Genomic DNA, 12611 nt, shown 5'->3' with positions numbered 1-12611 from the left:
AAGAGGCAAAGTTTCCCTTGCCTCACGGTCACTGTCCGTGCTTGGATGAATTTTGTTCCCTCGCAGGGCTGAGTTTCCAGGCACACCCACTGCTGGGTCGCAGATGCCCTCACAGGCAGCAGCTACCTTGCTGGGCAGAAAAAAAAATATCCCAAAACACCCAGTCACTTCAGCAAACGTGATTTTTTCGCCATCCTCAAAACCAGGCTGCTTTATCAAGGAATAAAGACAAAGAGGAGTGTCTAACAGGCTTTTACTGCCTCATAAAATTCAGCTCAGTCCCGTTATCTGTAGCGAGTGCTCTGTTAAAGTCCCCGATTTCCACTCTTGAACCAGCTGTTTCTCTTGAAGTCTCCTTGCCTGCTGTTCCCGAACCTGGAGAAGCCTCGTGCTGCCTCCTGGGGATATTCCTCCAGCTCGGGCAGCTCGCTGGCCACCGAGAGCTGCCAGCGCCGCGTGTCCCTCCACTGCTCCTGAAAGCACAGCAATGGAACCACACTTCACGTGCTGCAGGGGTGTGCAAGGCACCTGCAGCATCAGAAGCAATGCTGAATGCAAAGGCATTCCAGACAAACCCCACCCCTGCCAAAACAGGCCCCCAGATCCCCCCTGGGAGACACAGCCCTGTGACAAATGAATAACAATCACAAGAGGCAAGAGGGAACGAAGTCAACAGAAAACTGGAGAGGCCAAAGCACAGACTAGCCAACGACCATAGAGTTTTGTTTAATGAAATCAGGTAATATAGGAAGGGACATGAGAAGAGGCACAGCAGGGTATTTTCTAATGATTATGCTGTGTTCTTTCTAATCACTCTGTTGCCTATGCAAAAATCCTTATTAAACCACAAACCTCCCTAACTGCCCCACACTCAATCTCATACAGCAGTTGCCAATTACCAAATCACCAGGTTTTACAGCCAGCTCTGAGCTACTGCCCATAGTGCCCCAGTCAGGGCATATTTGGAATTAGAAGCCCAGCCTGACCATAGGATGGAGTACAACGCCAAGCTCAACATGGCTAATAGGAAGAGTAGGCCCAGAGCTAGTACATACAAACATACCTGTATATTACTCAGCTCATCAACAGGGATATCAAAGCACACGCCCTAAAAAAACAAACAAACAAACAAACAAACAAAAGGCACAAATTTACAATGAAAGAATAAAGGCCTCAATAACCAATCCCACTACATAATTGTGACGGTGTTCACAGGGGTCTTAGGAAGAGGGAAGAGATGAGAATGTTGGCTCCATGTTTCAGAAGGCTGATTTATTATTTTATGATATATATTGTACTAAAACTATACTAAAAGAAGAGAAGAAAGGATTTCATCAGAAGGCTAGCTAAGAACAGAAAAAGAATGGTAACAAAGGCTTGTGGCTGACCGAGACAGTCTGGACAGCTGGGCTGTGATTGGCCATTAATTAGAAACAACCACATAAGACCAATCACAAATCCACCTGTTGCATTCCACAGCAGCAGATAATCAGTGTTTACATTCTGTTCCTGAGGCCTCTCAGCTTCTCAGGAAAAAAAATCCTAAGGAAAGGATTTTTCAGAAAACATGTGACATATATTTATTTCTGATGCGTTATTTAGGAGGCAATTCCTGCATTATCATTTAAGAGTAATATCTCTAGTAAGTGTTTTAAAGCACTCAACTACTATCAAAGCCTTTTATTTCCATCAGCATATGCATAAACAACATATTCAAGATAGGTTATAATTTCCAGAGAAATGAGTTTGAGTAGGGATAGTGCAGTACCAACATTCTGTACCAGCAGTTCAGCACTCCAGCCTCAGTCCCTGCACAAACTGGTGACAGGTGAACACACACACAGCCCCACCTGCCCCCACTGCCAGGGCTGGCCCCTCTCACCATCTTCCCCTTGAGGAAACGCATGGCTGACACTTTGTTATCAACCTCCTCGCCGAGCTGCTCCTTCAGCCCCCGCCAGGCATAGCCCATGCTGTGCATCTCTATGGAGCACTTCAGCACCATGGTCACAAAGCCCTGCAGGAAACAGAGAAACACCTTAAACAAGGCTAAACCCGCTGCTAGAGAACAGGTGAAAAACCCCAAACTGATACAAGAACCACAGTTCTTGCAAAACTGGGTTACCACACCGTGCCCCGGGCCACATTGTCCCTAAATGCATTAGAAAACAGAAGTGCTGTACTTTCCTCCAGCCAAGATCTCTCTGAGATCAGGCAATCGCATGCCATGCTTGCAATATGACAAATGCAGAAGATTCTTATCAAGATTCTTGATAAAGAGGAAACTACAACAGCACGAACTAATCTATTTGCTTGTAAAACGTCGTTAACTGTAAAATGTCATTAGTTAAACTCTCTTAGAGCATTGAAGTCTTCTGTCACTTCAGTCTCTGGAGAAAATCTTTCAATTTTCATCACAAGAAAAATGACTGATTTTAAGTTTCTCCTGGAAAGAGCTGATTCCAGCTAAGGAACAAGCAACACAGCAGGAGCCTGGGGTAACAGCTATTCAGAAACCCAGCTGAAAAAGCCTGGGAAGGAGATGTCACACAAGCAATTCATACATCCATCCCTGTCACCAGGGGTGCACCATCACTTACAGCTGTGGAGTTGAGCAGGGAGCGCTGCTGGATGTGAGCTGCCCCAGAAATGTGTGCCAGGGCTGCAGCCAGGGCAGCCACTGCCCCCTTCTCATCTATCAGCTCTTGAGCTGATTTTCTGAAGTAGTCCACTGCAGAGGGAGGAACGGCCTCCAGCAACCTACACAGTTACAAGAAGGGTTTGAAGAGATAAGAAAAGGCCATTGTGAAGTGCAGCCATGTTCAAGACATACCCTAAATCAGTTGTTTCTGAAAAGGGCAGTGGGGAAAAGAAGACAGGAAACTAAGAACAGCTCCTTCAGTAATGCCATTTCTGGTACAACAGCTCCCCCCATCATTTTTCAGGATACAGTGAACCCAACACCATCATTGCTTTATACTGGTCAAATCCTCACTAATTATAATAACCTGCTTCAAGGCAATTTCCACCACAGGGGCAGCAAATGTAAACAGAGCTGCATGGAATAAAAGCCACAGCCCTCAGAAACAACACAAGCCAGGGCTACTACACCCTCACTGCTGCAGAGTAACTCCTCATTATACCAAGTATTGCTTTTTGCACGCTGCTTCCACCATGTCATGTGAGCAGACAAAATCAGTTTCCCCTCACACCAGTATTTCCCTCTTCTGTCACTCATTTCTGATTTTATAAACAAGGGTTAATTTTTTGCAAAAAACTTAGAGAACATAATGTTCTATGAGAAGGTCTGTGTTGAGCACACAGAGATGTACTGATAACATGTTGTCTATACACAAAGCAGCTGACTCCTACAACACAGGCAAAGCCATGCTCACACAGAGGCCTGACCGTGCATTAAGCTCTAAGCATCTAGAGCAACAACATCTCTAAACTTTCTTTAAGAACAGGCAAATAAACTTACTTTTTGGCATCACTACTTGAAGCTTTAATTACATCTGTAGCAGAGGGAACACCTACACGCTTGAAGGTAATACCCTGAAATCAAGAAAACAAAGGTATTTTCAGCAGTGTCCAATTCAATCCTGCCTAAATCACACTCCTGAGATCTCTACTTACTGTTTGCAAGATCAACATACTCTTAGCTAAGTCATTTCTAAAGCTAAAACAAAGCTTTTAAGTTTCCAGCTTTGTTAATCTGGAGCTACTTTACTCCAATGTACATGCAGACTGTGATGCAAGGCACATTCTGCCTTGGGTACTCCTGTCCCAGCCTGCCTGCTGACATCCACAGGGGACTGCCAGCATGGGAAAACTCAGGGAATGCAAGAACAGCCCACACAGAAGCATTTCCAAACACCAAATACCAGCACTTCAGGCCTGCTCCTTTATGGGACTGTAGACTCCCGTTCTGGGCTCAGCAACCCCTGATTAGCAAGCCTAAGGGTGGCAGGGTCCTTCCAGGAGCTGATTCACCTCCATAAGCAAGCTCTGAGGCACAACTCACCGCTTTGTGCTCCACCTGTTTCAGCAGATCTTCTTCTCTCCTCTGAAACAAGCAAATGCAGATGCCGGTGCGGCCCGCCCGGCCCGTGCGCCCGGAGCGATGGATGTACGAATCCACATCCTTCAAAATTCAGGGCAGTGTGTTATTTAAACTGCTGACATTTCACATCAAACACAAGCTAAACCCAAATTCAGAAGCCTAAGAAGTGATACACTATGTGTTTATACCTAAACTTACAATAAATCACTCAGGTTTGCTTGTGCTCCCCCACCCAAAGTAGGCTGCTCAGCTTTAACCAACACTGCTGACAGACATTGCAAGTTTTCTAAATAAAAAGCTCCACTGGAGTTTCAAAAGATGAAAAAAGCAGCAGAAATACTTTAGGATTTTTATGAAACTCAGCAACTTTCAGAAAGATTTCAGGAAAGCTTCACAATGTCAAAACATATCTTACCAGTTTCCAGAGTAAACAAAACCCAAGACTTTAATCAAAGCTCAAACTGTAAAACTGCAACTACAAAATTTTAGGCCAGGCATTTACAAAAAATTCATTAATTCAAAAATTAATAGGAACAGAACATACTTCTGATGAAACAGAGAAATAACCCACCATTCTGGCCCCCAAAAAAATCCAATTTTAGTTTCCTTTAATGACTTACTTTTGGTGGTGAGCACTGTATAACAAGGTCAACCTCAGGAATATCCAAACCACGGGCAGCTACATTTGTTGCAATCAGCACCTCAAACACACCGTTCCTGAAGCCTTTTAATGTGATTTCCCTCTGTTTCTGTGGAATGTCACCATGCAGGGACTGGGCATCCTGTCAGTAAAACAAGCCATTAACATGACATTTCATGGGAGTCCAGGGTGCAGCATCTAAAGAAAAACTGCAAACCCCAAAACACTGTGCAGAGCAACAGAAAATAATTACAGAGTTGACAGCAAAGGAATATAAAGCATCCTACTTTGCTGGATCCTTCTCTGGGTTTTACTGTGAAAGCAGCACGGCCAACAGGCAGAAGTTATTGCTGCAAGTTTTTAATGGGGATGGTAACGAGATATACATGGCAAACCATGTATTCCCACCACTGTTTGCTCTCCATAAATCAGCACTTAGCATCAAACAGGATTTTCTCTGAAAAACATGCAGCACTCTTCCTCACATTCAGCAAAAGGGCAGTAATTCAAGCAAGCACAGGAGACCTGCTCAACAGATCACCTGTGTTCCAAACAAACTCTTGGCAAACCTTCCAAGGCAACAAGGCATTTCATTCTACCGTATTAGTTGGATTTTCCTGAATGACTGTTCAAAGATCAAATGCCACTAAGAGATGGGAATCCAAAAAGCACACTAATATAAGATGGAACATGCCCACTACACTAGTTCCTGTTTCTTACAATTATTACTTTACAATTATTACTATCTCCTGGTTATTCAGCATAGGTTGTGTACTCCCCATTGACCCGTGACCTGCACTATTTTAAAGCCAAAGGAACAAATTAATAATCTCTGTCAAGAGGATGTTTTAACTTCAAAGCTGAATTTTTAGAAACAGCTTTTTTCACAATTCTTAAAACCAAGCACAGAAACAATTTTCTCCACACCACTGCAACCCCCTATTTATTTCAGGGCATTCCACCCCTGGCAACCCCAACCACTGCTCTCCTCTCAGCCCCAGTACCTGTTTGAGAGAAGCATTCATGGCCAGCTCATTTGCTTCCTTTTTGGTCTCACAGAAGACAATGGTCCTCCCATGGGTGCCACTGTAGACCTGGATGATGTCCCCCAGAACTCCTGCCCTCTGAGAGGAGCGGCACTGTATGGCCAAGTGCTGTTTGGGAAAGAAACAAGACCCCTCTGTTAATCTAAGCCATGCACAGGACAGACAAAATGAACAAAAAAGCATTTTAATTTTTTAAGCTTGCACATGACAGGTCGCACATGAAAGCTTTGCTTACAAAATCTGTGTGCCAACCATGTGCAAAGCCATTCCACACACCCATTTATGAAGTCAAAGCATAATCCATTTTCTCAAGGCCACTTGCTCTCAGGCCCTGCAGCAGAACTCACTTCCACAGTTGTGGCTGTCCTCTGAGTCTTCTTTCCCACCAGGTCGATCTGTTCATACTCAGCTCTCATGTATTTTTTCGCTACATCATAAACCCACCGTGGGCAGGTTGCAGAGAACAGCAGCGTCTGCGGGTTGTTCTCGGAGCCTGCAAGGAAAGGGCATCGACTTCAGGCACCTCAGCACACCCTGACTCTTGGCAACTGGTAAAAGAGCAAGAGCTGCTCTCACACTGACACGTTCCTGTGGGCAGCAAGTCTGTATAACAAGTGAAGGAACACTGCCAGCAATCAGCTTTGCACGGCTTTCAAAGCCACAGTGATTTCTATTTCTAATATTTCAAGCGTTTTCAGAAATCCTGGCACCAGTGAAATGTGGCAAGGAGTTCCACACATTAAAATAACCTCCTCCTGCACCATACCTGACAGCTTTGCTGAACACCCACTACATCAGAAAAGAGCAAATATTCCTTTGTTGTCAGCTGTGTGTGGTGACAAGTGTACAGGCAGACCAAACCCCAACCCTCTGCTCAAGTCACCTCACTCAGGACAAGGAACATTAGGGATTAAGGAGTTGGGTTTGCTACTTTTTCCCTTTTTTTTTCACTCTACTCCTTCCAGAGATGCCACTCCAGCCCTTCAGCCTTGTGTCACCTCTCTTTGAACCTTTTCCAACTCTACCTTCCCCTTTTCTAGCATCACACAGAGAATTTAAGTTCGAGGTGCACCAGAAGTTTCTAAAGCAGCATAACTGTGTTTTCTGCATTGCCCCGTATTCCTCCCCTGATGTCTCAGTTCACCTTTCTTATAGGATGATCCCAAGATCTCTTCCACTTGTTCAGCAAAGCCCATGTCCAACATATGATCCACCTCATCCAAAACAACGTGCTTCACACTGGAGAGTTCCAGCTTGCTGTTCTGAACGTGGTCTTTGATCCTGCCAGGAGTTCCCACCAGAATATCAATGCCACTTCTAAGGACATCAACTGGAAGGCAGAAACAAGGGCAGTGTCAGACTGCTAAGAGACAGCATGATGAAAAGTTAGCAACAGCAACACTTCTGATTCCAGCAGCAAGAAGCTGCTGCCTTTAACCCCAGAATAAAGCACAACCTCCACAGTAACAGACACAGAAGTTAAGGGCAGTCCTTCCTGCTCTGTCAGGAGTAGCAGCCAAACCTCACTGAAGTTACAGGAAACACACCAATCTCCAAGCAACAATCATTTGGCATTAGAAACCTGCAGAGCTCTACTACATGGAAACACTTGTGTTTTCCAGCTAAACTTTGTCACAGCTACCTCTGGAGACACACAGAGCCACAGGCACACACACAGCTCTCCCCTTTTCTGTGCACTGTCACCTAGTCCTGGTCTGTGTCCACACAAAAACACAATAAAGAAGAAATTAACAGGACTAGACACTTCACAGAACTACAACCATTCTTTTCCCTAAAGATTTATTGGAACTAAAATAATTCAACCCAGGCTGTGTGCTTCCTTTGAAAGTCACACCAATTGAGTTCCTGACTGAACTCAAAGTCTGAGGGGGCAAAAAGCACCCCCTTCCCCCATTTTTACTTATGGGGTGTATTTGGAGAAAGTCAGCTCCAACCCATGAGTAACTCCTTGGCAGTTACTTACGCTGCTCTTTGTATGGAGCTCCTCCATAAAAACAAGCAATTGACAGCTTCTTTGTGAAATTCTTGAAGTCTTTGGCTACCTGAATGGCCAGTTCCCTGGTTGGAACAAGAACCAGCACCTGAAGGGAGAGAAAAGCAGACAAAAATGCAGCTGTGTTGGGAGAAGGTGTAGGAGAAAAGAGCTCACTTCATGTCAAACAGCCTGCACTCCCATCCTCATTCTACACTTGTTGCAGAGGTGCCCACAGCTTCCCAGCAACATTAACATTCCCTGCCACAAGGAGCCTCAGAGCCAGCAGGAGGGAACCAGGGAAAGCGCTACAAGATAACCAAGACAACAGTAATTTTCTTTCTTATGCTAAAAGTCAGGTAAAAGACACTTCTGCAACATTACCAAGGGCAAGGAAGGTGCAGCTCAGCCCTAAAGGGCAGGAACAGTCAGTAAATCTGGCGCAGTTAGATTTTAAAGATACACACATAGCATGATGCATTCCAGGCACACATCCCTCCTTTTCTCCACCAAGCTGCATTCCTCCAGTATCTACCCTTCCCCTCTCCCTCTTTGCGTTTAAGCAAAAAAAGGGAGAGGCACTTAAGTCTAAAACAAATTAAACACTCCCAACATTTAAAAATGAACCAATAGCACAAAGAGCTGAATTAATCTCTTAAAATCTTTCAGGCAGTAGAATTTTTAATTTTACATTGCCTTTATGGTTAATAAAATAAACACATAAAGCAACAAATCTGCAGAGTGTATACAGTTCTGCAGCCTAATGATAAATACAGGCACTGCAATGCATGGGAACAGGGATCTGATCACTGCCACCAGGCTGCCAATTCCATCCCTGGTAAACTCCACTTGCATCTCCTGAGGATCCCGACATGAGAGGGGTGGAAAAAACCCCAAAAGCCTTCAGTTCTCACCGTGGAACTTACAGTGAGAAACAACCTCAGCAAGCAGGGACAATCCAGGTGACTCACTCAGAAGAGGCAGGGGGCTGAAGCCCAAAGGTGCATGCTCTGTGTGCCCAAGGACAGCAGCCTGTGAGCTCCCCAGGCACTGCTGCAGTGCCCTGACTGTTTGGGCACCCCAAACACAAAGTGTGTCATTACTGTGATGCTGCTAAACTCTGTCACACTCTGTCTCCTGATCTGAGCAAAGCACTCACTATTACAAAAAAACAGAAAAGGACAAAGAAGTCCCCAACACAAAACCCCAGAGCAACAGTAAAATCACTCTCAAAACATGCCATGCTCTAAGGTTTTGGCGCAGACCTGAAGTGTGAGTTACCTTTGGGGCACGGCCTCTCCTCCCATCCTGTGAGACACTCTGGAGTTTCTCAATCAGGGGAAGGGCAAAGGAAAGGGTTTTCCCAGTTCCTGTCCGAGCCTGAGCAATCACATCTTTGCCATCATAGATGGGCTGGAAAGTCTTCACTTGCACAGGGAACAGGTATTTTATACCTCGGGCTGTAAGATAATTGAGACAGGTTTCATAAAGGTGAACTAACAGTTACAAGTCCTCATATGTAAATTGCCCAAATATGAAGGGCACACCACCTCAAACCCTGCACACAACAGAAATTGCAGTTTAGAAGAAAACCATGTATTTTTGTGTTTTATTCCTCCTCTAGATCAAAAGATACTCCACCCACACAGTGAGTGTTGAGTAGCCACGATTAAATACAGTCTTTTTTGTTATGTACAGCTTAAGGCAACAGGAGAGGAAGGAAAAATCCAACATGTTTTTTCTGATACAGCTCAAGATTTTGTGGTAGCTGGGTTTTGAAGGCAAGAAGGTGATGCAGCTTGTTTCAAAACAAACTTCAAAGAGATTCTGCCATCCAAAAGAAACTTCAGAGCAGGACAACAGAAAGCAATAAGGAGAATTTTTTCTGACAGACAAGAATTGCTCATCTACCCAACACAGGGGACAAGAAGCCTACAGCAATTGCTTCCTCAACAAAACTAATCACAAAGAGAGATGAAAATGCCCCAAACTATCTGTGAGAATAAACAATCCATTTAAAGACCTGAAAATCTGTTCACACAAGGCAAATATTCTTCACACACAAAACTCCATTAGGCTTCTCTAAGAAGCAATATTGGAGGCAGCAGACACAGGAGTAGAAGTGAAGATACACAGAATGATGCTGATGAGAAATGTGTCTCTAGAATGTCTACCTAAGAATAACCACTCCATGAAGAATAATCTCATATTAAGGCACCTGAAATTGAACAAACCAGAAAACTTTTTTACTAACAGCAGATTCTCTGAATCAACAGTGACTGTTCATGCCATCCTTACCACACAAATGTAACACAATTTAGGAGTATTTACCCTTGGTTTATGCAAGTAACAGAACACAATTCTGACCAAACGCTTACAGAAATGAACTAACCTGTGAGAAGGCTGATAGTGTTTTGTGAGAGAGGGAAATTAGAGAAGGCGCCTTCTTTTGCTTCTTCTGTCAGCTCCTAATATAATTAAAAAAAAATAACAACAGAAAAAATACTTGGTATCCCTCCAAAATGAGCACAGAACATACCATACACAGCCACTCAATAAAAGCTGTGCTGTTGCTTTACAAGCACAATTTAACCAGATACCTACTTTTTATTCAGTAAAAAAGAAAACCTTTTTGATGTAGGCACTTGCACATATATGTTTGACAAGTCAGGAAACAGAAAGTATTTGTTAAAAATCTTAATTAAAGTCCACTGAAACCACGAGGAAAACTGCTTTTCACAATAAAACACATCTGGTGCCACAATTCATTGTGCAAAGCAGGATTTTCCCTCTATGTGTTACACCATGCAAAGAGCTTTGAACTTTACACGAATAAATACTCAAAACACAAAATTTGGCTTTTACTTCAGAGACACAATAGATCACATCGTAACAGCTGAGGTACAAAAAGCTCTCTTGATTCATGTTCCCACCTTAGACACAAAACTACCCACAGAGAGACCCTTGCACGTTTGCGTGAGAAGTGTGGATTAATGAGCCTAACTGTGGCTCTCCATTACAGAACACTCGGCCAATTCCTCTTCTAAGGTGCTGCCACCAGAGAGAGAAAAAAACCATCACAGCACGAAGCACAGCACGTTTCTGGTCCGTGGCTGCCTGTGCAGAAACCTTTGTGCTGAGGGACACCAACAAGCCGTGACACGAAGAGCAGCACACACGGAAACTGCTCCCTGGCCAGCCGCCTTCCCTGCAGGACATTTATCCGCCTTCCCTGCAGGACATTTGCCTGCTCGGGATTTACCGGGAAGGGGAAGCACGTGGAGAGAGCAGCTGCCACGTGTTGGTGCAAGCGCTGCCGAGCCGGATGCTCGGCGTTCCCCATGCCCAGGAACAAGCGCACGGCCGCGGCACGACACGCCTACAACAGACGCCTCGTGCTCCCACACTGTCCCACAACTCAAGTTTCCACACAGCACGCAGCACGCGTTATTAAACCCACTAATTGCTAGCAGAACGTTAATTATCCAAGACAAAGGCTTTGCCGGCAAAGCATCCGTACCTCGGCGTCGCTGTCCCGCTCTTGGTCAGCCGGGGATGTCACGCTGCCGCTCACAGCGGGGGCAGATTTCACCGCCTGCTGGGACGCGTCGCTCTCTCCTACCAAGCCGTTCTTCTTCTCCTTGACTTTTTTCGTCTTCTTGGGCACGGGAGGCTCGAAGTCGTCATCCCCCAGCCCGCTCTCCTCGGGCTGCGCCTGCTCGGCCTCGGCCTTACCGCGCCGCTTCGCCTTCACCTGCTGCTTCACCTTCTTCCCCGGCGTCTCCTCCTGCAGCGGGAAAGCCGCGGTCACACGGAGGGAGGGACGGAGCCCCTTCCTTCCCCCCTGCCCGCCCCAGCCCCTTCAAGCCCCCAAGCCCGTACAAAATGGCCGCACCCGCGGCCGCACGTGGCGCTCCCACCTTGACCTTCCTCCGGCGGCCGCGCCGCACCGACTCCGCGGCGGCGGGCGCCTGGGGCTCGGCGGGGCTGTGCTCGGGCTCGGCGGCGGGCATGGCTGCCGGCTGCTCCCCGGGCAGGTGCGCGGCGGCAGCGCTGCTACCACTGCCAGCGGCGGGGCCGGTCTCGGCGCGGCGGCCCCAGGACGCGCGCCCCGCCCCGGCGCGCAGGAAGTGAGGCGGGCGGGCCGGCCCGCGGGGCAGCGCCGCCAGCAGCGGCAGCAGCGGGCCCGCCCCGGCGCCGCACAGCCAGCCCAGCCGCCGCCCGCCGCCGCTGGCCGGGACCGCCGCCGCCCGCGCCGCGGGGAGCCCGAGCCGCGCCGCCCGACCCAACACGGCCCCCATGCGGCCGCCGCGCCCGTACCGCCCCGCACCGCCCCTTCCGCCGCGCCGCCCCCGCGCCTTCCGTCAGCGCCTCCGCCGCCGTGAGCTCCCTCACGGACCTCTCCTCACAGACCGCTCCTCACAGTCTGGTCCACGGGGCTCCCCTCACGGTCCTCTCCACACAGCTCCCCTCCCGGGGTCCCCTCACGGTGCGCTCCACACAGCTCCCCTCACGATCCGCTCCACAGAGCTCCCTCACGGACCGCTCCTCACGGTCCTCTCCACACAGCTCCCCTCACGGACCGCTCCTCACGGTGCGCTCCACACAGCTCCCTTCACGGGGCTCCCCTGGTTGCCCACCAAACCGGGCTCGTTCCGCGGTGTGCAACAAGCCGATAATGACACACTCTTGGGAGACTCCAATGATTTCGGAGCTGCGCAAGGCCGGGTGCTCGGTGGCGTTGCACAAGTGTGGCACCACCATCATTCATACACAGAAATTCAGGGTTAGCGACATGCCCAGCACACCCCCGCCATAGGGATTGGTTAGTGCTTTCCACACAAGTTAAGTGATCCCAGACAACGTCTC

At 47.4% G+C, this 12611-nt stretch overlaps 1 protein-coding gene across 1 annotated transcript; it reads right to left on the bottom strand.

The window, feature by feature from the left end:
* Positions 1-164: 164 nt before the first annotated feature.
* LOC134422288 (nucleolar RNA helicase 2-like) lies at positions 165-12506 on the bottom strand. The gene is made up of 16 exons (XM_063164277.1): positions 12336-12506; positions 11663-12100; positions 11263-11529; positions 10135-10210; positions 9024-9202; positions 7734-7851; positions 6894-7079; positions 6097-6242; positions 5708-5857; positions 4684-4845; positions 4025-4144; positions 3482-3555; positions 2601-2760; positions 1883-2017; positions 1064-1108; positions 165-473 (listed from the first exon to the last, which is right to left on the bottom strand). Exons 1-16 carry the CDS (start codon positions 12504-12506, stop codon positions 306-308), a joined length of 2595 nt encoding a protein of 864 aa, XP_063020347.1. The 3' UTR covers positions 165-305.
* Positions 12507-12611: the final 105 nt, after the last annotated feature.

Source organism: Melospiza melodia, chromosome 9 (genome assembly GCF_035770615.1).
Source record: "Melospiza melodia melodia isolate bMelMel2 chromosome 9, bMelMel2.pri, whole genome shotgun sequence".
Taxonomy (NCBI): domain Eukaryota; kingdom Metazoa; phylum Chordata; class Aves; order Passeriformes; family Passerellidae; genus Melospiza; species Melospiza melodia.
This window is presented reverse-complemented; position numbering and strand designations above follow the sequence as displayed.

Coding starts and splice junctions, on each gene's coding strand:
- LOC134422288 (XM_063164277.1), bottom strand. CDS start 12,506: ATGGTGGTGCCACACTTGTGCAACGCCACCGAGCACCCGGCCTTGCGC. Junction 10,211..11,262: donor AGCGGGACAGCGACGCCGAG/GTACGGATGCTT, acceptor TAATTATATTAG/GAGCTGACAGAAGAAGCAAA. Junction 7,852..9,023: donor GGAGAGGCCGTGCCCCAAAG/GTAACTCACACT, acceptor CTCTCCCTTCAG/GTGCTGGTTCTTGTTCCAAC.